The sequence below is a fragment of the Diospyros lotus genome, chromosome 2 (assembly GCF_014633365.1).
Source record: "Diospyros lotus cultivar Yz01 chromosome 2, ASM1463336v1, whole genome shotgun sequence".
NCBI classification, from domain to species: Eukaryota; Viridiplantae; Streptophyta; class Magnoliopsida; order Ericales; family Ebenaceae; genus Diospyros; species Diospyros lotus.
In genome coordinates this window covers 7,659,126-7,679,677 of record NC_068339.1, presented here as the reverse complement: position 1 = coordinate 7,679,677, position 20,552 = coordinate 7,659,126, and the positions used below count along the sequence as shown (strand labels likewise).

Genomic DNA, 20,552 nt, shown 5'->3' with positions numbered 1-20,552 from the left:
GCCATCATTGGCATTAGAGAGAGAGATGAAGAGTTGTAATTGGTTAGAGACAACGACGAAAGACTCGAATTGGGGATTGCAGTCTTGCAGTTATTGAGAAAAGGCTAAAGACAAAATGATATGTTCTAATTTTTTGTTCTCATGTTCTTTTTTTTTCTATAAATAAAAAATTTATTGAGAACCACAAAAAACACTTATAGTTTTAAATTAGGGCATCCCTAAGTCTCAACCAAAGATTGCACTAGAATATCTAAACAATTAATACAATGTACAAATATACAAGTATACAATTCTCCTGACATCAAAAGAGATGTACAACTGTCAAGAAAAATTATTATTAATGTCACCATGTGAACATATTTAAATAAAACAGTTTTCCTATGGATCATGATAGCTTTATTCTTCTTTTCTTATTCAGTTCGGGTAAAAAATAACGCCGTTTAGTAAATTCAGTCGGTGTAGTTATTTCAATTTTTTTAACACGAAAATCAAATCGAATAGAAATAATTAAAATTGTCAAATTTTAAAACCAAACCACATTAACCCTTAATAAAAATTAAATCAAAAATTTTAATCCACCAGAAATATGATTCCCATCCACCAGAAATATGCCAATTATTTGTAAATGATTGTTATAGTTTGAATTGCTTGTTTGTTAGTGCATCCAACGTCCAACTTATGGGATGCCAAATGATAATTTCTATTTTTGCTTTCATTATTGAGTTGTCGAAATCAAAATAGACACCACATTTGACTGCCTATTTTCATTTTTTAATTATTATTTTATTTTATTGTTAAATGATTGAATTTTATATTAAAAATAATAAACTTATTTTTTAAAATTTTTCAACTTTATATTCATCTTTTATTTTTTTTAAAAAAATAAATTATATGAATTTTTAAGACAAAAAAACGTACTTAAAAGTCTGAAATCTCGAATTGGTAGTAAAAAGTGCTAAGATTGAACTGGACACGCCACACACCAAAATTAACAACACTTATCCTATGTAAATGCCATTAATGAGCCCATACTGATACTAGTAGTAGGCTTCACAACGGCCCACGGGCCCATACTGATACTAGTAGTAGGCTTCATGACGGCCCTTCCCTGAACCGAAGTGGACCATCTTTTATACATAAAAGCTCAGTAAGTAGTTAGTAAATGTACCCCCTCTTTCTGTAAAAGAAATAAAATAAATTAATAATTTCAAGATACAAAATGTCAGTTAATCCAAAATTTATAAACTTAAAAACAATTAAACCCAACCCAAATTGAAATTCCCTGCAAATCACTCACGTTCTATTCATCTTTTCCATTGGCTTAAACTGCACTGATATCCACTCATTTATTCATGCCAAATGACAAAAACACACAATAATGAGAGTTAAGTGAGACTCACGTGAGAGTTTATGAAATTGTCCAATTGAGATCTACGGAGTATTTCTCGAGGCTCGAGCATTGCACAAGTCTCTTAGTCTCACCACCACATTTGACTGCCCATAAAATTTTGCTTCAATTTTGTAGATCGAAGATTGAACTTGCGACCAACTAAACTAACATCAATATATCGTTTGTCCAACTATTTAAAATATATCTTAAAAATAAATACCTGATGTTTTCTTTTAGATGTTAATGTATATCATGCCAAAATTGTTTTGTTGGAGATTGAATCCTTAGCCCCACTACTCATCTTCACACACACAGTTACAACACTTATTCATGTTTGTTGATGGTTCAAATAATTGAGACTTTTTTAACTCACATAGTAAAATTATACAAACAATTCATTCTTTTTTTTTTTGAAGAAAAATTCTGGTTTTTTTTTTAAATTGTTCACCAGACATATATAATAATATAGATTTTCTCTTTTTTTTAAAAAAAAAAAAACTTAATCAATAAACATCCAATACAAAATTAAATTGTCACTTGGCACAAAATTATTATAGGATAAAACAAGGAATAGTGGAGATAAACATTCTCAAAAGACATTTATGAATCAGGTCCAGACTAAAAAAGCTTAATAAAGTAATCTCTCTTTTTATTTCAGGGTAATGTTTTAGTTATAGTAGAACAAATGTCACAAAATTAGATCAAACATGTGGTTGAAATAAGAAAAAAATTCTAATGAGAAGAATTTATGTCTAAGACTTAATTTTTTTTATTTTAAATATCAATTTTTTTTTTCAATTTTCATGTATGTAATGTTCATTCGAATTACGTTTTAAGTAATGTAAAAAATGGAACAACTCAAATTGATTCGATTCGATTCAGTTGACTTCGATTCAAGTACTTCAAAAAGTCAAAATTTGCAAATACCTAGGGAATTCCCAAATCCATTATCCTTCCTCAAAACCTCAACCTGACCTCACCCAATCTCTGCCATCTCGGCGTTCTGTTCTGCCCTCGACGCTCCGCCCTCTTGCCTCTATCCCCAGTCGCCGATGTCACCCCTCCCTCTGTCCTATCGGCTGATTCGCCTCTTTCGCTGGCCTAAAGTAGTCAAGAGACTTCATTCTCGCTGAAGACTAGAATAATCGCGAGATAACGCAACATTGAAGTCTTGAACCGAGTTTGCCCATGCCTTCACAAATCCTTCATTTCTCTTCTTCATAATCATCTTCTAGGGCTCGCATTGTATTTTCTCCGAGATTTTTCCCGGAAAAATCCCGCGAAGATGGACGGGAACTTGGAAATCTCTCTAGACAAACTTCAGATCAAGCGTCTGGATGCCATTGAAGAAAACGGAGCTGAGCGATTCCCTTTGTAAGCTTGTGCTCGCATCGCCTTCGATTCCCTCGGTTTTTAATGTGTGTACATATTTGATTGTAATGTATGGATACACAGTGATATGTTTGTTTGTGTTGCAGCGATGAAGGTTATGATGAGAAGCGAATGAACTTAATTCGGCGAATAGACTTCGCATGGGCGGTGGAGAGGCAAGACCCGAGTAAGAAGCAGAAGAAGAGTTCTTCCTCCAAGGAGGCCACAGCGACGCCGTGGCCGTGGCAGAGCATGGTGGAGAATTTGCAGTTGGCTCATCAGGAGCTCTCTGTCATATTCGATCTCATCAAAACTGTGAGTTACTTTTATTTGTATGATAATTCTCCAAAATGATAGGGCTTTTACGTTGGCAATTCCGGGAAGTGGTCGTTTTGGTTCTAAATTTGTGTTGGACATAGTTGTTCTAGGGTTTGAATACAGTGAAAAATGGACTCTTTTATTTTTTGTTAACTTTAATATTGAATTGACAATTTGACTTGAATGTTATGTGTTCTTTAGTAAGTTAAAAGGGTTTTGGTATTGTGGTTTCCAGCAAATTATGGTTTTGATTTAAAAAATCTGTGTCAAACTTAGTTGTACAATTAAGGGACGTTTGATTGCCATTTCATTTTCAGTTTTTTGTTTTTGTTCTTAAAATTTTGTAAATAAAAATAAAATATTCTGTTTCATTACCTGTTTTTATTTTCAAAATTTTAAGCACACAAAATATTCTGTTTGATTACCGATTTTTATTTTCAATTTTTGTTTTCAGGTTTCAATCTCACTCAATATTTCTCTCACATTAATGTTCAATAATCACCGCTAATTTGTTTCACTAGAGATGCAAACAGGCTGGCTTAGCCCGACTTGAACCTACTCGTAACTTGACGGGCCAAGTCACCGCCAATTTGTTTTGCACTGTAGATGCCAAACAGACTGGCTTGGACTGACCTGAACCTACCCATAACTTAATGAGTCAAGTCACCACTAATTTGTTTTTCACTAGAGATGCCAAACAGACTGGCTTAGACCGACCTGAACCTACCCATAACTTAACGAGTCAAGTAACCACTAATTTGTTTTTCACTAGAGATGCCAAACAGGCTGGCTTAGCCTGACTTGAACCTACCTGTAACTTGATGGGCCAAGTCAATTCAACAAAAATACATGAAGCAATGCCTTATCAAACAATATGCTTAGTTTTTAGTTTTCTAACAAAAAATTAAAAACCAAATAGAGAAAATTGATTTGGACTTTTAGGTAACTTTAATGTAGTTATTGTTTACAATTTGAATCAAATACCAAACTTTGAGCTGAAACTTTTGACGTATAGTAATTGCTTTGTTCTAGTTGTGCTCTTGCTTGATATGACTTTGCTCTGAAGTATCTTAGTATCTTATCAAATATGACTTTCCACTGCATTAGTGAGTATGAGAAAAATGGTGTTGCTGGGGAATGGAATACGATTAGTTAAGTAATCTGTGTTTTCCATTTCTATGTGTAGGTGGAAGCTAACGATGCAGTTACTGTGGCTGGCATGACTCGACCCAAGCAGTTACCTAATGAATTACTGTGTGACTTATCTGTATCTACAGCAACAAAGCTGCAATGCTTTAGGGTACTCTTATTTCTTTCTGACATTTGTTATTTTAGTATTTTTGTTATTTATCCATGAAATAATACTTTCTTTGGCAGCCTCGTCATATTTGCATAATTCTAGATTGGATATGTCATGTGCTGTTTCTGAACTGCTCCAAGTTTCTGATTGGCAGGATCTTGGGAAATATTTCAAGAAATCTGCCAAAGCATTGGAACAGCAGGTCACTAGAGAAGCAAGATTCTACGGTGCTCTCATCCGGTAAGCATCCCTACATAGCTTAAGACAGGGATGGCTAAACTACTCCTAAATTTCAGGAAGCATTACATTTCATTTTTATTTGTGATTTTGCTAAAGTAACAATATCCATGTTTTCCCTCCCTTTTCGCATCTTCCCACTTTGTTGTTCACACATGGCTGTGGTTGTATATTGTTTTCTTGACATGTACTGCCTCCCGGACATATATATATATATAAATAATGTTATTGTCTCATATTAGTTTTAGCCTTTATTTACATATTGCTAACAGACCTATAGATTGCAGCAAAACTGGAAGGTTAAACGGCAGCGTGTGGTCTCTTCTTCTTCTGCCAATGAAGGCTTCTATATTGATCTATTTGATAATTCATTATATGATTCAGCAGCCATATCCCGCCCTTCAGCTATATCGACTGCACGTATTGAGCATGATCCAACTAGGATGCTTGTTGTGAACTTACCTCCAAAGTCACGCCACTGTCTTCAATTTTCATTTCTTGGCACTGACTTGGGTAATAATCGGAGGAAATCTAGTAGAACAACATCCCATTTCTCCTATGAGGATTTGCCTGATGAAACTAAGAAAGAACCTTTCACTGATGACGAGAGTCTTAAAGAAACACATTCACTCCTTCGGGAAGTCCATCTTTCAATCTTTGATGAGCAGGTGCATTCTTCCTTGCATAATTGCATTTCTAATCCTTCCATATGTGTAAGCATTTTTTTTATTGCTTTAAGGTTGTCTGTTTGCAGGTTTTTGATTGGGCAAATCATGAGGCATTCAGTCCATCTTTTGGGGTCAATGTGACTGGGATAAGAGAAAACTATTTACAATTGAGTATAGGTGAAGGAGCTTCTGCATTCATTTCGCTTTTTCCATTTCAAAAAGATGATAAAATAATTGATAGTCCAGTGGCTCAGAATTTGGACACTGCAATTATACCGATGGAAACATCTGATGGATCAAGATTAGGTGAAGGAAAAAATGATACCTCCAAAAGGAAGTCGAGGTTTCCTGATCGAATTAGTTCTGAAATTTATTTAGAGCAACTCTTTCACGAACATGTTCTTCGAAGAGCCAAGGAAGGATCCAGTGCTGCTAGTAGACCTCAATTAGCGATTCAACCAGCGAAGGATGGGTTAAATTTTCTAAGTCATTTCTGCATGTCTCTGGCTCACAGGATCTTTGCCAATCAAGTTCTGGTTGAGTTGGAAAATCTGGTATAACTTGAATCATTTTTCTTGGGAATGAATTTTGACTCTGAAGTAGTTTATAAATTTTGACTTCAAGCTCGTTTATCTTTGCTTCACCATTTTTATTCTAACAATCTATTTGATGCCTGAAGGTTGCTGGGGTTCCTTATCTTCATCTTATATCCCATCCTACTTGGCATTCTCGAACATCTTCTTGGACACTCTCCATCAGTGTTCCCCAGTCCATTCTTCACGCTGGACGCCAAGCCCAAAGCTCAGGCGTCAAACATAACAAGGATGTAAAATCACAGTTTCGGACTAAGGTGGTGGTGAATGACGATTGCATCAATGTAGAAGGGGAAGGTGCTCCAAATGTTGTCGGTCTCTTCAAAAGATCTGAGAGCATCTCCACCATGAACAGATATGAGTGTGACTTGGCAGATCTTCCGCTGATACTTCTTCAGCAGGTACATATCTGTGTTGTTATTTTTTATTTATTGTGTTTTTGGTTTTTGTCACTTTATGTGTGAGAATAATATGTTTGTTGAGAATGTGAAATATTTTTGAGGACAGATTGCAAGCCAAGTTGTGCACTGGCTTCACGAGGAAGCTCTGATGATGGGAATAAAAGTGAGGCGGGACTATCTGAGCTTGTCGTTTGAGTTGGAGCAAGGAGAAACGCTAGGGCTGGTGGCGCACGTCGACCCGGAGGAGCCGGAAGACGGGCAAGGATGCATCTCGTGGTGGATGGTGATGGACAGCGAGGAAAGCAAATTTGGAGGAGGAGGTGGTGGTGAATATGAGAGAAGCAAGAAATATTTGGGGTATTTGTCATTGGAGGTGCTGTATTCAACGTTGATGGACTTGGTCAACCTCTGCAACGGTGGTAGGAACCGCCCCTGATGATTTTCGTAGGCTCAAAATAGCAGAGGTTCTCTCTTATTGCTGCTGGCTTCCAGTTCTAGTTTTGCTCTCTAATGGTAATGGGTTATAGGGGTATGACCTAGTCAAATCGCTGCCCCTGACCCTGTCTGTCTTTCCTGATTTTGATCCCTTCTCGATGTCGTAGGCCTCTTCTCCTAGTAGTAGTGGTGATCAACTAGATTACAGTGTTAAAATAGATTGTTACTGGATCTTACCATATCGCCATACTGTTTGTTGTCTGTATTCTGTAGTGTCCCAACGGGGACAGCCCAGGCAATCGTTATGTTAGTCGCGTCGGGTAACCAATATTCTTCATACTTTTAGTATCTCTATTCAAGTTGATATATTTTTCTGTGTAATATTTTAGGGTATATATTACATTCAGTGTTTTTTTTAATAAAGAAAAATAAGATTATACTAATTGAGACCTAATGTGAGATCAACTGAATGCAAGATTTTAGGTTCACCAACATTATTATCTCCCACTTGATTACAACTTTGATGATCCCATATCCTTGAATTTAAAAATTCATAACAACTTACTTAAGTTGTTATATAACTGCTATTATTTATTTAAAAAATAATAATTTATCCTTTACTTAAATATATATATATATATGTTTATTGAGACAAAAAGGAAAAGAGAAAGAGGATAGAGGTAAAGGGTAAAATGGTTGATTTATTTATTTATTTTCTTAATGGGTTAATTTTTAATAACATGTTGATAATAGTAGGCATATTACTATTCATATTTTAAAATAATAAAAAATAACAATTTGTAAAATAAACATTACCTCCTTCTTTGAAATATTGAAATTTCAAAGAAGGAACCAAATGCCAATCAATCGCGCACATTCCTCCAACTTCAAGGTACAAGAAACGAATCTAAGCCGACTCCAACTGAAAGTCTGTAGCTCTACGGCTCTCTCTTACCCACCAGCCAAGCCAAGCCAAGCCCCAGCCCCAGATCCCTATTGTGGGCGCCGCAAATCGACCTTCCGTTGCCAAGTATTTTGTCCTTTCTTCTTCTTCTTCTTCTTCTTGAATCGTCATTGTTGACATTAATCCCAGCAGCCGAACTGTCCGAGGTTTGGCAATTTTGAATTGCGTCGCTGGTTTTGGGCAGTTAAGGCATTGGTGTTGCATGGACTATGATTCTGTGTAATCTGGTTTTCCCTTTTCTGGATATGAGAGGAAATCCGATTTTGATGTGGCTTTCGGGAGGAATTTGATTCTCCATGAGGATACTGCTATGAACTTTTTGGTTTGGCTCTTTTTTCTGGGTTCTAGGTTTTATGATACAACTTGATTGGAATGGATGTTATTCTATCTTGCATTTCTGGATTTACTTCTCCGAGACTTGTAGTTTCCGATACTGTTTCATAAGTGACATTGTTTAGTGATTTTAGGTTTGTGGATTAACTTTTCTTATTTGGTACAATCGAGAAGTTACGAAGAACTAATGATACTCTGTGCTTCTTGTGATTTGGGATGACTAAATTTTAGCAGTTGATAGGGATTTATAAAGTTCATTTGTTTGGGATTCTTTTGTTGCCATCATTTTTGTGTATATGTCGGGAGGAACGCCTGTTGGGGGTGGATTGATAAGGCAGAGGCACAGCCAAGGATATGCCTCAAGCAGCGACGATCTTGAGGATGATGCTTGTTCAAGGCCGTGCCCTCAGTCACCGCCTTCGCAGAAGAAGCGCAAATGGGTTGAGATTTCAGAGAATGTTCTTTGGATTGGTTCTGCAGTTTTTATCGTGTATTATGGTGACCGGCATTCCAATTTCATTTACCTGTTATGGCACGATGGGCGGATTAGAAGGTAAAACCTTATAAACACTTATGTTTATTTCTCTTTTATCAGTTCTGTATGAATAACAGAAGACGGATAAGTTCATTGTTTTGTTTCTGACTGTTAGAGGCTAAGATTGATATATTTATAGTCTTTTATATCATGGAGAATTTGTTAGAATAGTAAAGATGTGATGATGAGAAGTAGGCTATTAGAGAAAGTAAGGAGGAGGAAAAAGTAAACAAAGGCAAACAAATGTACACGGTTTGACTTATTACATAAGTCTCTGGTCGGAGGAACAAAAAATCTCACTACCTCAAACAAGTTATAATGTGTAGCAGAAAAAACCTCATAATCCTATTCCAAGTAACCTGATCCCTCATAATGCCACTACGAGATTCCAAGTACATGTTGTGCTACTCACAAGAGAAACTAAATATGTGTATTGCAATTCTATGAACATCCTATTTTTTCATATTATCAGCTCAAACTCACTTCCAATATCAACCTTGGAAAAAAAAATTTAATTTTGGGTTCTTTCCTTCAAAGTTAGAAAAAATTATGAGCGTGATTTAGATGAGGATGCTAATATGGATGCGCAGTTATATGGAGAAAAGATGAGGTCATAATGGCTCCTATTGAAGATAAGATGTAGGAGACACAAGTATGATATTTTGGTCATGTGAGAAGAAGACCAATAGAGGCTCTTGTGAGGAGAGTTGATAGCATGGAACAAGTAGTTAGCAAAGGGTAGAGGAAGACCAAAAAAGAAAAGTGGTGGGAGACACTTAGGTTTGTATTAAGCATATGGGAATTATTGAAGAAAATGCAATGGATAGAAATGAATGAAAATACACAAATTCATGTAGCCGACCCCACATAGTGGGATAAAGGCTTGTTATGTTGTTGAAGGAAATGGAATTTACTTAAACAACTATGATTTCAAAAATCCTTCCATTAACGAAGATAGATTTTTGTTTCACTTCCAATGGTCTAAGGTTTTATTTTCAATTATAAAGAAAGGTATTGATGTTGTCATCCAGAATCTTTGAGCACTTTTGTGGGTGAATGTCATATTCTTGATGTTACCTTGAGAGAAAATGAATGTGTACCATTAAGCATAATGATCTGTAGATTATCTAAAAGTTAGCTTGAAAAAATTTGTCCATGTTTGCTGGGATTTTCTTTTGTTTGTTATGGAAAAATGGGTTTGGAAATGAGTGGGTTATGATATTTTGTATTTCCACTGCCAGATTCATTGAGCTCTTTGACAGCATACCCAAAAGATTTTTACCCCTAGTTCTAAAGGTTATGACAAGCGGACTGTCTCCTTTTCATTTATTACGGTCATGAAAGTGTTCAGTTGATTGGAAGTTAGAGAAGATTTATTTTTGCTGGATTAGTGGGTTTAAGGTCTGGTGTAGGGTTGACACATAACATAAAGATTTCTCATGTTGTAGGGATATTTGCTTAACCGTACAGAAGAACATCTGAGAAATTTATATGTAAACTATGCTTTCAAGAAATGTTGAATGATCGGATACTCGCATGGTTAACTAAAGAACTGCCAAATTATGTGACCTTTTGCTATTCTTTTCTTCTCCTCTTCAGTTTCCTCCCTGCATTAATATTAAAAAGTTTTTTTTTTAAGAAAACATTTGGGTTCTTTTAAATAGACCACTAATATAGTATATAGTGTTGTATTGATGTTTCAAAATCTTTTTCCAAGAAAAGGATCAGAGAAAATGAGTGCAGCATCAGTAAGGTTCTTTTTCTATTTGTGAAGTGAAAAAAAAAGAAAGAATCAGAGAGATAATGTTTCTAGTTGATACAGTAATGAGAAACATGTTTTTCCTGATATGACACCGTAGAAGTGGTCTCCTTCCTTTCAACTTGTCATTTAGTTTTCATAGCAAAACTGTTAGAAGGCTCTGTTGGCCCGTTTTATTTGGGGCAGGTAAACTTTACAGGTGGTATTCAGGTTCTAATTCTGTAAATATATCACATTACTAACAACTGTTTACTCCCCAGTTAATTTCAATAATTTTATAATTATAAGTGATAAACCTAATGGCTCAAGCCTGACTTCTCAAGTTAAGCTCATGCTTCTAGATATTACCAGGCATTTCCTCGCTTCTCCTTTGACTTTGTAAATTTTATGCAGCTTTTTTCAACCCTTTGTCCCATTTGTTCCATTTCATAATAAAATATAGATTTACTTTTCACGAGGATTTTCTTTAATAAGAATCTATGCCTTAAGATATAAATTACGGTGGATGTGTGTAGAGAAATGAGATCTCATTGCTTATATGTACTAACCATGTGTATGCTTTGTGCAGAGTACCATTATACCTCGCGATGCTGGGAGTTTGTTTGAATACTATTTACCTCTTATACATGAGTATACTAGCATGGAGATTACGGAAATCTAATGAAAAGTGGGATCTTTCAAGTGAATCAGCCCTGCCAGTTGTTACCTTAATTGGGATTGTCTCCTTTTGCTTGTAAGAGGACCTCCTGCTTTCTGCACTTGTTTTTATACGATACTAAGTTCAACAGCTGATCACGTATGTTATTCTGGATATCTTATGCAGGTTTTCCTTTGCTTTATGGCCAATTTGGAGTTTCCTGACTCTGCCTCTTGTGGTGAGCTTTATTCTTTTAGTGTTGTGTTTACATGTACAAATTTTTGAACTTGACAAAATTAGCTGAGGCATATTGCATTCTGCAGTTTACACTGTTTATGGCTGGCATGGTATTGGTGCCATACTTGCTGATTGGGGCATTGAGGCCACAAACAAATGTGCTACGTATAGATTGAGCCTTTTGGATCCAGGTGAGAACTCCATGAAAATACAGAAGTAGGATTAGATGTTATAGTTTTTAAATTCAAAGCAGGTTTAGAAAGGTTTCTTCCCTTGTATTTGATGCATACAAACTGATGCTAAACAAGATTCCTGTCTTTTATCGGTTGATTCCAGTGTTTTCAATTAATTGATGAAAGTTCTGAAAACCTTGACCATATGTCTGGATGGATTGAATAGAAATGGAATTAGTATTTTTGCATGACTGGTCTTTTTCTGATTTTTATCACCATTCTTTGGCCAAGCAGTAAGCTTCCTTCATCTGTATGAATTTATTTTTGATTTGGCTAAGTGAGAGTTTCCTAAAACAAACATGCAATTTGACTTGAGATATTTGTCCTCTAATTGGCATTTGTTAACAGTCACTCACTCGACCTTGTTCTAAACTGAACTTTTGGATATTCATCTTTAAAAATATTTGTCCTGTTTATTGCTGAAGCCCTATATTGATCCAAGTAATCCTCTTGTAGTTTGTACTTTAGGATCCAGAACTTGATCTCCACCTATGTTGATTGAAATATGGCATTGCCTTCTTAGGCACTTGCAATTTCTGGTTATTTAGTGCTTAAGCATGCAACATATTTGACCCATTTAATCATTGTTTAGATTAGCTATCTTGATTGATTGATGTGTTTATTTTTGGGTGAATTACACCCAATAAAAATACAAATGACTAGAAGTCCCCCTCACCACCCCCCTTCTCCCCCCCCCCCCCCCCCCCCCCGCCACCTCCCAAAAAAAAAAAAAAAGCGGGGGGAATGTTATTTGATGACTGGGCAAATGACGGAAACGCCCTCTCACTTTTCTAAAATTGCACCCCACGGAAGAGAAAGTGAAGGTCTCGCGTAGAAAGAATCCATGTATGAGCAGCAGCAGCAGCAGCAGCAGCAGCCTTTAGGATACTACCACCATTCAAGTGAGTGCAGTGCAGGTCACCCCATGCCCATGATTATTGCTCCTCTCGGGTAATGAGTAAGAAACCACACTACTAGCCGTTGCACCAACTCCAAAAATGATGAGTAATTGATTTCCCCGGCAATCCCATGTCAATCTTCAACTCACACTTTTGCCTAAGGCGTGGGTTTGAGGCAAAAAATGGTATTAGGGTTTTCATCTTTTCAAAAGCAAGTGCAAATGTCATAGATTTTTATAATAATGTCTATATAATATACGTGTTTTCAACGAGTTTAATTACTTAAATCACACTCAAAAGATAACAAAGTGCATATTTTGATCGATAGACAAACCACAGTTTACACGTAGATGCACGGTCTCGGCTCCTTGCCCCAAAGTGCCAGTTACAACTTAACGAGCATCTTCTTTCTTTTCTTTGTCAACCACTAGTGCATCCATCCATGATATATCTTTTCACAAAGCAGTATTTTGTTAGCATTGAGCAAATTCTTCTTTTTTATATTTTTATCACATCTCCTCAGTAAAGCAAATTAAAGATTATATAAAGATAATGTCATGGCTTTGCAAATTGCAATCATAGTCCAATCAGTCACACTGATTATAGATGCATAATAATCTAATTAATTAATAAATATCATCCATCATCGCATTTTGGGCCCAACGCATGGTCACTAAAAACAAGCATGAAGATGAAGCATTACAGAGGACCGTAGATTCCAGAGAGACTCACTTGCCCTTAGTGAAGTAGGCAAAGCCAAGGCCTAAGGTATTTCAAAAACAAATTTGATAGTTTTAGTGGTAGGTAGTGGCCGAAAACATCGATCACCTTCTAATAATTGGGTGGCCACTATCTACCAGATTTACTGCTTTCTTGATACATACATTAATGTTAATATATTGTGATTCTAACTGGAATATAAGACTAAATAAGTAAGTTAGGGACAAGATATAAGATACCCTTTTCTTTTAGTCAATTCTAAAAATTCCCTAATAAGAGGTGGTTTTAAAAGTTTGAAATGAATTGATGTAATAAAAGTTGATTCACTTTCTAAGAGGTTGATACATGTTTTGATTAGTTGGGTAATTGATTCCAATTATGGCAAACAACCAAAATCAAAATCAAGTCTGGTTGTGATTTTTCAAAACAAAAAAAGGGTAAAAATATAATAATAATTTAAAATATTTAAAAAGAATTGATATATTTAGTTGTCTATTATTCAAATACCACATATTATTTTCTATTTTTTTTTATTAAATCTATGATTTTATTAATGCGTGAATATTTTGTTTTTAGCTTTTGATTTATAACCTAAATATATCCCAATTCAGTTACAAGCTCAATTGAACTGTGTAAATCTCTACTCTTTTCAATTGATTGCTCCAATCCAATCTTTTTGAACATTAATTAAGTAAAAGAGGAGACTAGACTACCAGTTACGTTATATTTTATTTTTAAATAATAAAATGTATTTATTTTATAATATTATTTTTTATTTTAAATACTTTTATTAATTATTAATAAATATATTTATTTCAAAACCTTTTTTGATAAACCAATGTAATTTTATTAATAACATTAACCTTTTTTATTTTTTACACTCTTTACCTCTCTCTAATTTAATAAATAATTTTAATTAAAATATAAAATATTGATATAAAATAAATGTCAAGTTTAAAGATAATATTTTGAAATCATACATACAGGAGAAAACAAAATGCAATCCTCCAAAATCTGGTGGTGGAATTGGAATGGTATGTATCATTACTTTTTCGGCTCTTTTATTTTTTTTAATTTAATTAATAATCATAATTATTGTATCATAAGTAAAAGTTCATTAAAGGGTCAAGTAAGCCCAAAAACCCAAAATGTCTTTTTGGGCTAAAAGGCATAAATTTTTCATATGCGGGGGTCCCACACAAAGTGCGCAAAAACGATAAGTCTGACATTTAAAAATCCTTTTGAATATTCCAAGAAAATAATAGATAATTATCCATAACGAATTCTAAATTCTAAAATGGTTATGAAATATTTGGATAAACATTATCCTTAATAAATTATATCCCTAAAAAGAATAAGATAAATATCATTTATCAAGATAAGCGTTATCTGTAATTCTGTTACATTTTAAATCATTCTATATTTCTCTACAAATAGACAATTATACATTCTTGGAGAAAGGAGGAAGGTCTTTGATACTATTTCAATACCGTTTCTTTCATTATATTCAATATCTAACTGAAGCGTCGGAGTGTTTGATCGTAGACCTTCTCGCGCCCTCTGACTATTTTCTTATTTTTGCAGGCTCAGGCGGCTTGAAGAAGATGTTTCTATTCTACAAATTTATTATTGTATCCATGCCACAACAATTGGTGCCGTCTGTGGGAAATGTCCAAAAAGCCTATTAATACTACAACGGTTCTCACACAATCTCAAGCCGCATGAAGGCAAATCAAATCAATTGGGAAAGAAGGCATTACACACATATGATAATCGCATTAATAGTATGCTCCTTTAGTTAATATTTTTACATCTCCCACTGTTTCATTTTTTAATTATTATTTTATTTAAAAATAAAAATAATTAAAAAAAGGAGAGAAATCTCTCTCTATATATATGAATAAGCTTTGTGTGGAGGCTTGGCAAAAAAAGAAAATTAAAAAAAAAATGTTAAGAGATATTATATGTATCAGCCATTAATTTATGTGTGCAATCATCAATTTGAATATATTGGGCTTCTCGTGGAAGCAGAAATAGCGAGCATTGTATAAATGATAAATGATATGTATATATATTATATCATAAAGATTCTCGTGGAAGCTGGGGAGAAAAACAAATTTATTATTAAGCATATCTTATACATATTATATTATTATTATGAGAGCTTCTGGATGAAGCTTTTCCCTGGAAAAAATAGTTTAAATCCAGAAAATAAGGGAGGAAGAAGCAAGGTAAATCACGCTTCAGCAGTCAGGCAGAAGGCAACATGGGCAAGAAGCAACAGGAAGATTCGTCACCCAGATCTGAGCAAATCTGAGCATGGAGTTTTTTCTTCTTTCTCCCAATTTAATTAATTTCTTTATGCTCATATCATTGATTTAAATTTAATTAATTTTGTTAAAATGTTTGGGGGTCAATAAATGTGAGCAGACGAATGATTCGCCTTGAACACATACGGATGTAAGCGTTATGCCGAACCGCAAAAATAAAATATTATTATTCTTTAATTGCGGACGTAGGCGTTACGTCGAACCGTGAAAATAAAATATGGATATTCTCTCTCAGTGCAGACGTAGACGTTACGTTGAATCACGAAAACAAAATATGAATATTTTCTCTCAGTGCGAACGTAGGTGTTACGTCGAACCGCGAAAACAAAATACTCTCAGATTGCGGATGTAGGTGGTATGCCGAACCGCAAAAATAAAATATTGATATTATTTTGAATTACAGATGTCACCTACAAATATTTCAGCAAGCATATACACATGAAATTGGGGAGCCGCAATATTATGGCAAAAAGCAAAAGACCTGTTGCCCTGCACATAGCTCGACAACGAGGGAAAAACAACAAGTTAATTGTCCTGCACATGGCCCGGTAATGAAGAGAAAACAAAGCTCATTGCCCCGCACATAGCCCAGCAACAAGGGAAAAACAAATCTGTTACCCTGCTTATATATAGCTCGATAATAGGGGAAAAGCAAAAGGCCCATTGTCCTGCGCATAGCCCGACAATGAGGAGAAAATAAAGTTGTTATCTTGCAAGTAGTCTGGTAGCGTTAAGGTATAAGATTCTTGTCTTGCGAGTAGCCCGACAGCGACGAGGCATAATTAATGTACTCTTCCCTTTGCTTTACAGCCAAATGCAAGAGTGTGGAGCAATTGTTGTGTCATAAGTAAAAGCTAATTAAAAGGTCAAGTAAGCCCAAAAATTCAAAATGTCTTTTTGTGCTAAAAGGTATAAATTTCTTATATGTCAGGGGGGTCCCACACAAAGTGCGCAAACACGATAAATCCGATATTTAAAAATCCTTTTGAATATTCCAAAAAGATGATAGATAATTATCCATAGCGAATTTTAAATTCTAAAATGGTTATGAAATATTTGGATAAGCATTATCCTTAAAAAATTATATCCCTAAAAATGATAAGATAAATATCATCTATCAAGATAAGCGTTATCTGTAATTCTATTACATTTTAAATAATTCTATATTTCTCAATAAATAGGCAATTATACATTATTGGAGAAATGAGGAAGGTCTTTGATACTATTTCAATACTGTTTATTTCATTATATTCAATATCTAACTAAAGCGTCGGAATGTTTGCGCGGGGACCTCCTCGCGCTCTCTAACTGTTTTCTTATTTTTGCAGGCTCAGGTAGCTTGAAAACGACGTTTTCATTCTACAAATTTATTATTATATGCATGTCAAAACAATAATTATAATATAAAATATCATTATAAATATTAAATTTAAAAAAAATTATATATATAGAGTGAAAATAACAAATGCAATAAATAATCCTCCAAAAAGTGGCGGTGGAATTGGAATAATAATATGATTTGTAAGAGGTAGCTGCTACTCGAGACTCTACTAGTTTGATTTCTTCCTCTGTTCAGTTGAGTTCCTGAAAATGTAATGCAGCGTCTCTTTCCCCTCCCTCTCTCTATGGCTAGCTAGGTTTGCGTTTGCTCATTTCCACCTCCCTCTCTCTCTCTCTCTCTCTACGGTCTTCTCAAGCTGTCTTGTTGGGTTGAGTCGAGCCCTTGGTTGGGTTGGGACTATGGGCCCTATTTTCCACTCAGCATTTCAACGCTGAGAGAGATAGAGAGAGAGGAGTCTCTCCTCTCCGCTTTCTTTGGTGCTTTTTCTTTGCGCCCATTTGATTTCTCGCTGGCTCGCATTTGTGGTCGATTAGTATTTGAGGTTGCTGTTCTCTCTCTCTCTCTCTGAATGGACAGAAATTGGTTTTTGGAGGGTTTACGTTCTGGGTTTTGAGTTTTGGGAATTGGGTTTTGAAGATTAAGTCCCTGAAGTGGGCTAGGATTTCGGATTGTTGGATTTGGATTCAGATTTTCTTGGTTTGTGGATTATGTGGAGTTCTTACGGATTGGAATTTGGTATGAGGTGGGTTTTCAAAACTGAAGAGGTTGTGGCTATCGGTTTTTGATCCGTTCTTCAATTTCCAAGCTGAGAATTCTGTATTTCCAGAGCCTCAATGCAGAATTCTGTATGAGCACTGTACGAGTTTCTTAGCTTCCATTTCGATTTCGAAGGTGAATTTTGGGATTTGGGGGTGATCTGGTCGTTAGGTTTTCTGATGCACTTCTGATGTATGAATTCTCTTTGGGGGACGATGATCTAGAAAAAGGAAATTGAAATTTAAGGTGGTTTTTTGAGCTGGATTTCAAGAAAAATGGAAGCAATGATTCAGCCACCTTTGGTAAATTTTTTCATTTTCCCTTGTTGCTTTGTTACTATACATGTAGACTGATGTGTGCTAGGACTTCAAGGTTATGGTTGTTGCAATAAGGGAATTCTTAATTCTTATATTTGAGTATTTTTTTAATAATTCTGTTTTTCAACTATGTCATAATGGGTTTTACCTTTTTACTTCAACCATTCAAGAAAAATAGTGAGATCAATTAGAGCCTCAATATATTGGACATAGAGAGATGGTCCATTATCAAATTTATTGAATTGTACCATAAAGGCCTATGCCCCCATTGCGCTAAATCAGCTACTCTAGGGTTCAGTTTCAGTCACCTCTTGCGGCTGTCCTGTTATTTTCATTGCCTACGCTTAAGGACAGATGACCCTAGGATTTTCTCCTTGACCATGTCAATTGCCTGTAAGCGTTTTTTCTATTGATACCCAAAATCATGTTTTCCTTGTTTACTTATCAATTATAATTGGATGATTATGATTATCCTATGTGAATATTAATTTCTTCCTTCATACCTTATGTGATTGCTAAATGCTCATTTGAATATCCTGGAAACTCAATATTTCAAGTACTAGACTGTCAAAATGTGAGTGTGCATCCAGCATAGAAAACGAGGTTTCCTGAGCTCCTATAACATAACTATAGAAAACACGCATCTTACTTGCTGTATTGATTAATGTCATGGTAGTAATGATAATTTGCAACTAAGTTTCTGTAGTTTTTTCTTGTGCCACTCCCCATTCTGTGAACTGAAGGCATCACGATGCCTTCTTTTTGTTGACGTATTTAGAAGTCCCTTTCAAGGCTTGTCATTCTTATGGTTGGCATACCCTTCTTGAATAGAGTACTGCCTTCTTCGATTCTAATTTAAATAATATTGGGCTATATCATATAGAGAAACATACAATCATCCTTCAGTTAATCATAGTAGTCTTCTTAATTTGTCAGCTTTCCTATTTTCCTCCCGCCCCTTTGCATTATCATTTGTCAATTTGTTTCTTGAGTAACTTACTATGAATCTATGTGTATATAGATTGAGTGAAATGCTAATAACTGTATGATTGTCTGGGTTTTTTCTTTCTCTGCTGATAGTGTCATAAGATGTGTTCGGATGGTTTCTGGACATAATGCAAATAAAGATTATAAATTTGCCAGTGCTTGCCTCAATTTTGCAGGTTGATACAACGGCATGTCTCTGTAGAGTAGATGCAGGTCTCAAAAATGTAGCTGGAGCAAAGAAATTTGTTCCTGGTACGAAGCTGTGCCTCCAGCCTGACATTAAGCCATCGATTCATCCTACCAGGCAGAAGCCAGCACGGGCTGACAGGAATAGGAGCCAATCCCCTCTGCTTCCAGGACTCCCCGATGATCTTGCAATTGCTTGCTTAATCCGGGTCCCAAGAGCTGAGCACAGTAAGCTTCGCTTAGTCTGCAAAAGATGGTACCGCCTCTTGGCTGGTAATTTCTTCTACTCACTCCGGAAAAATCTAGGAATTGCAGAAGAATGGATATACATCATGAAAAGAGATCGAGATGGAAAAATCTCTTGGCATGCCTTTGATCCCATACACCAGCTTTGGCAGCCTCTCCCTCCTGTCCCAAAAGAATATTCTGAAGCCTTAGGATTTGGATGTGCTGTTCTCAGTGGTTGTCACCTTTATCTATTCGGTGGTAAAGATCCAATCAAGGGTTCCATGAGAAGAGTGATTTTTTACAGTGCAAGGAATAATAAATGGCGGCGTGCTCCGGACATGCTTCACAGGCGCCATTTCTTTGGATCTTGTGTCATAAACAACTGTTTATATGTAGCTGGTGGTGAGAACGAGGGTGTCCACCGGTCCTTGAGATCAGCCGAAGTTTATGATCCAAACAAGAACCGATGGTCCTTCATTTCAGATATGAGCACGGCAATGGTGCCATTCATTGGGGTTGTTTACGAGGGGAAGTGGTTCCTGAAGGGTATAGGGCCTCAGCGACAAGTTCTGAGTGAGGTCTATGACCCTGAAACTGATAGTTGGTACCGTTCATATACTGGAATGGTTACAGGTTGGAGGAACCCATGTACTTCCGTGAATGGGCACCTCTATGCATTGGACTGTAGAGATGGCTGCAAACTTAGGGTTTATGACGAAAGTACCGACTCTTGGAGCAAACACATAGATAGTAAGATGCATTTGGGCAATTCCAAGGCCTTGGAGGCGGTGGCACTTCTCCCTCTAAATGGAAAACTCTGCATTGTCCGGAACAATATGACTATTTCTCTGGTAGACGTTGCAAAATCTGATGATGCGAGGAGAGCTGCCGCCCAAAATTTATGGGAAACCATTGCGAGGAAGGGTCAGTTCAAGACATTGGTCACCAACATTTTGTCGAACCTCGCTGGTAGGAACCGCCTCAAGAGCCACATCGTGCACTGCCAGGTTCTTGTAGCTTGAAGATGGTTATTCGCTCTATTGCGCCCTGCTGTCTGAACTGGAGAGAAGAGAGAGAAACACGGGGATGAACAATTAAAAACTCACGGAGATGGACAACGAGCAATGCACATAGGTGTGTTTGGTTTTGGTGTAGTTCGCAGGTTGAATGAGCCTGTGGCCGGGCCATTAGAGGCGCCAGATCGCGAAAGAGTGTTTGTCTTGCTTTCTTGTAGTTTTGTCTTGTCAGTGTTACGAAAACTATGTCATGTATGATAGATGGTTTGAAAATTGAAGGGAGCATATTGTCTTACTAGTTTATAGAATTTTTGTGCCATCCTCTGACTGCGTGTCATGTTCAGTCAGACAAGCCGCCCG

General features: G+C 36.0%; 3 protein-coding genes across 3 annotated transcripts; all 3 read left to right on the top strand.

The window, feature by feature from the left end:
• The first annotated feature begins 2,315 nt into the window (after nucleotides 1-2,315).
• LOC127794242 (mediator of RNA polymerase II transcription subunit 17) lies at nucleotides 2,316-7,094 on the top strand. The gene is made up of 8 exons (XM_052325187.1): nucleotides 2,316-2,764; nucleotides 2,869-3,076; nucleotides 4,266-4,379; nucleotides 4,534-4,619; nucleotides 4,897-5,284; nucleotides 5,371-5,838; nucleotides 5,964-6,278; nucleotides 6,385-7,094. Exons 1-8 carry the CDS (start codon nucleotides 2,676-2,678, stop codon nucleotides 6,712-6,714), a joined length of 1,998 nt encoding a protein of 665 aa, XP_052181147.1. The 5' UTR covers nucleotides 2,316-2,675; the 3' UTR covers nucleotides 6,715-7,094.
• A 482-nt stretch (nucleotides 7,095-7,576) lies between these two features.
• On the top strand, nucleotides 7,577-11,599 carry LOC127794243 (uncharacterized). The gene is made up of 4 exons (XM_052325188.1): nucleotides 7,577-8,563; nucleotides 10,873-11,037; nucleotides 11,128-11,179; nucleotides 11,265-11,599. Exons 1-4 carry the CDS (start codon nucleotides 8,307-8,309, stop codon nucleotides 11,352-11,354), a joined length of 564 nt encoding a protein of 187 aa, XP_052181148.1. The 5' UTR covers nucleotides 7,577-8,306; the 3' UTR covers nucleotides 11,355-11,599.
• A 5,296-nt stretch (nucleotides 11,600-16,895) lies between these two features.
• On the top strand, nucleotides 16,896-20,500 carry LOC127794240 (F-box/kelch-repeat protein At1g55270-like). Its single transcript, XM_052325183.1, has 2 exons — nucleotides 16,896-17,760; nucleotides 18,939-20,500. Exons 1-2 carry the CDS (start codon nucleotides 17,734-17,736, stop codon nucleotides 20,196-20,198), a joined length of 1,287 nt encoding a protein of 428 aa, XP_052181143.1. The 5' UTR covers nucleotides 16,896-17,733; the 3' UTR covers nucleotides 20,199-20,500.
• Nucleotides 20,501-20,552: the final 52 nt, after the last annotated feature.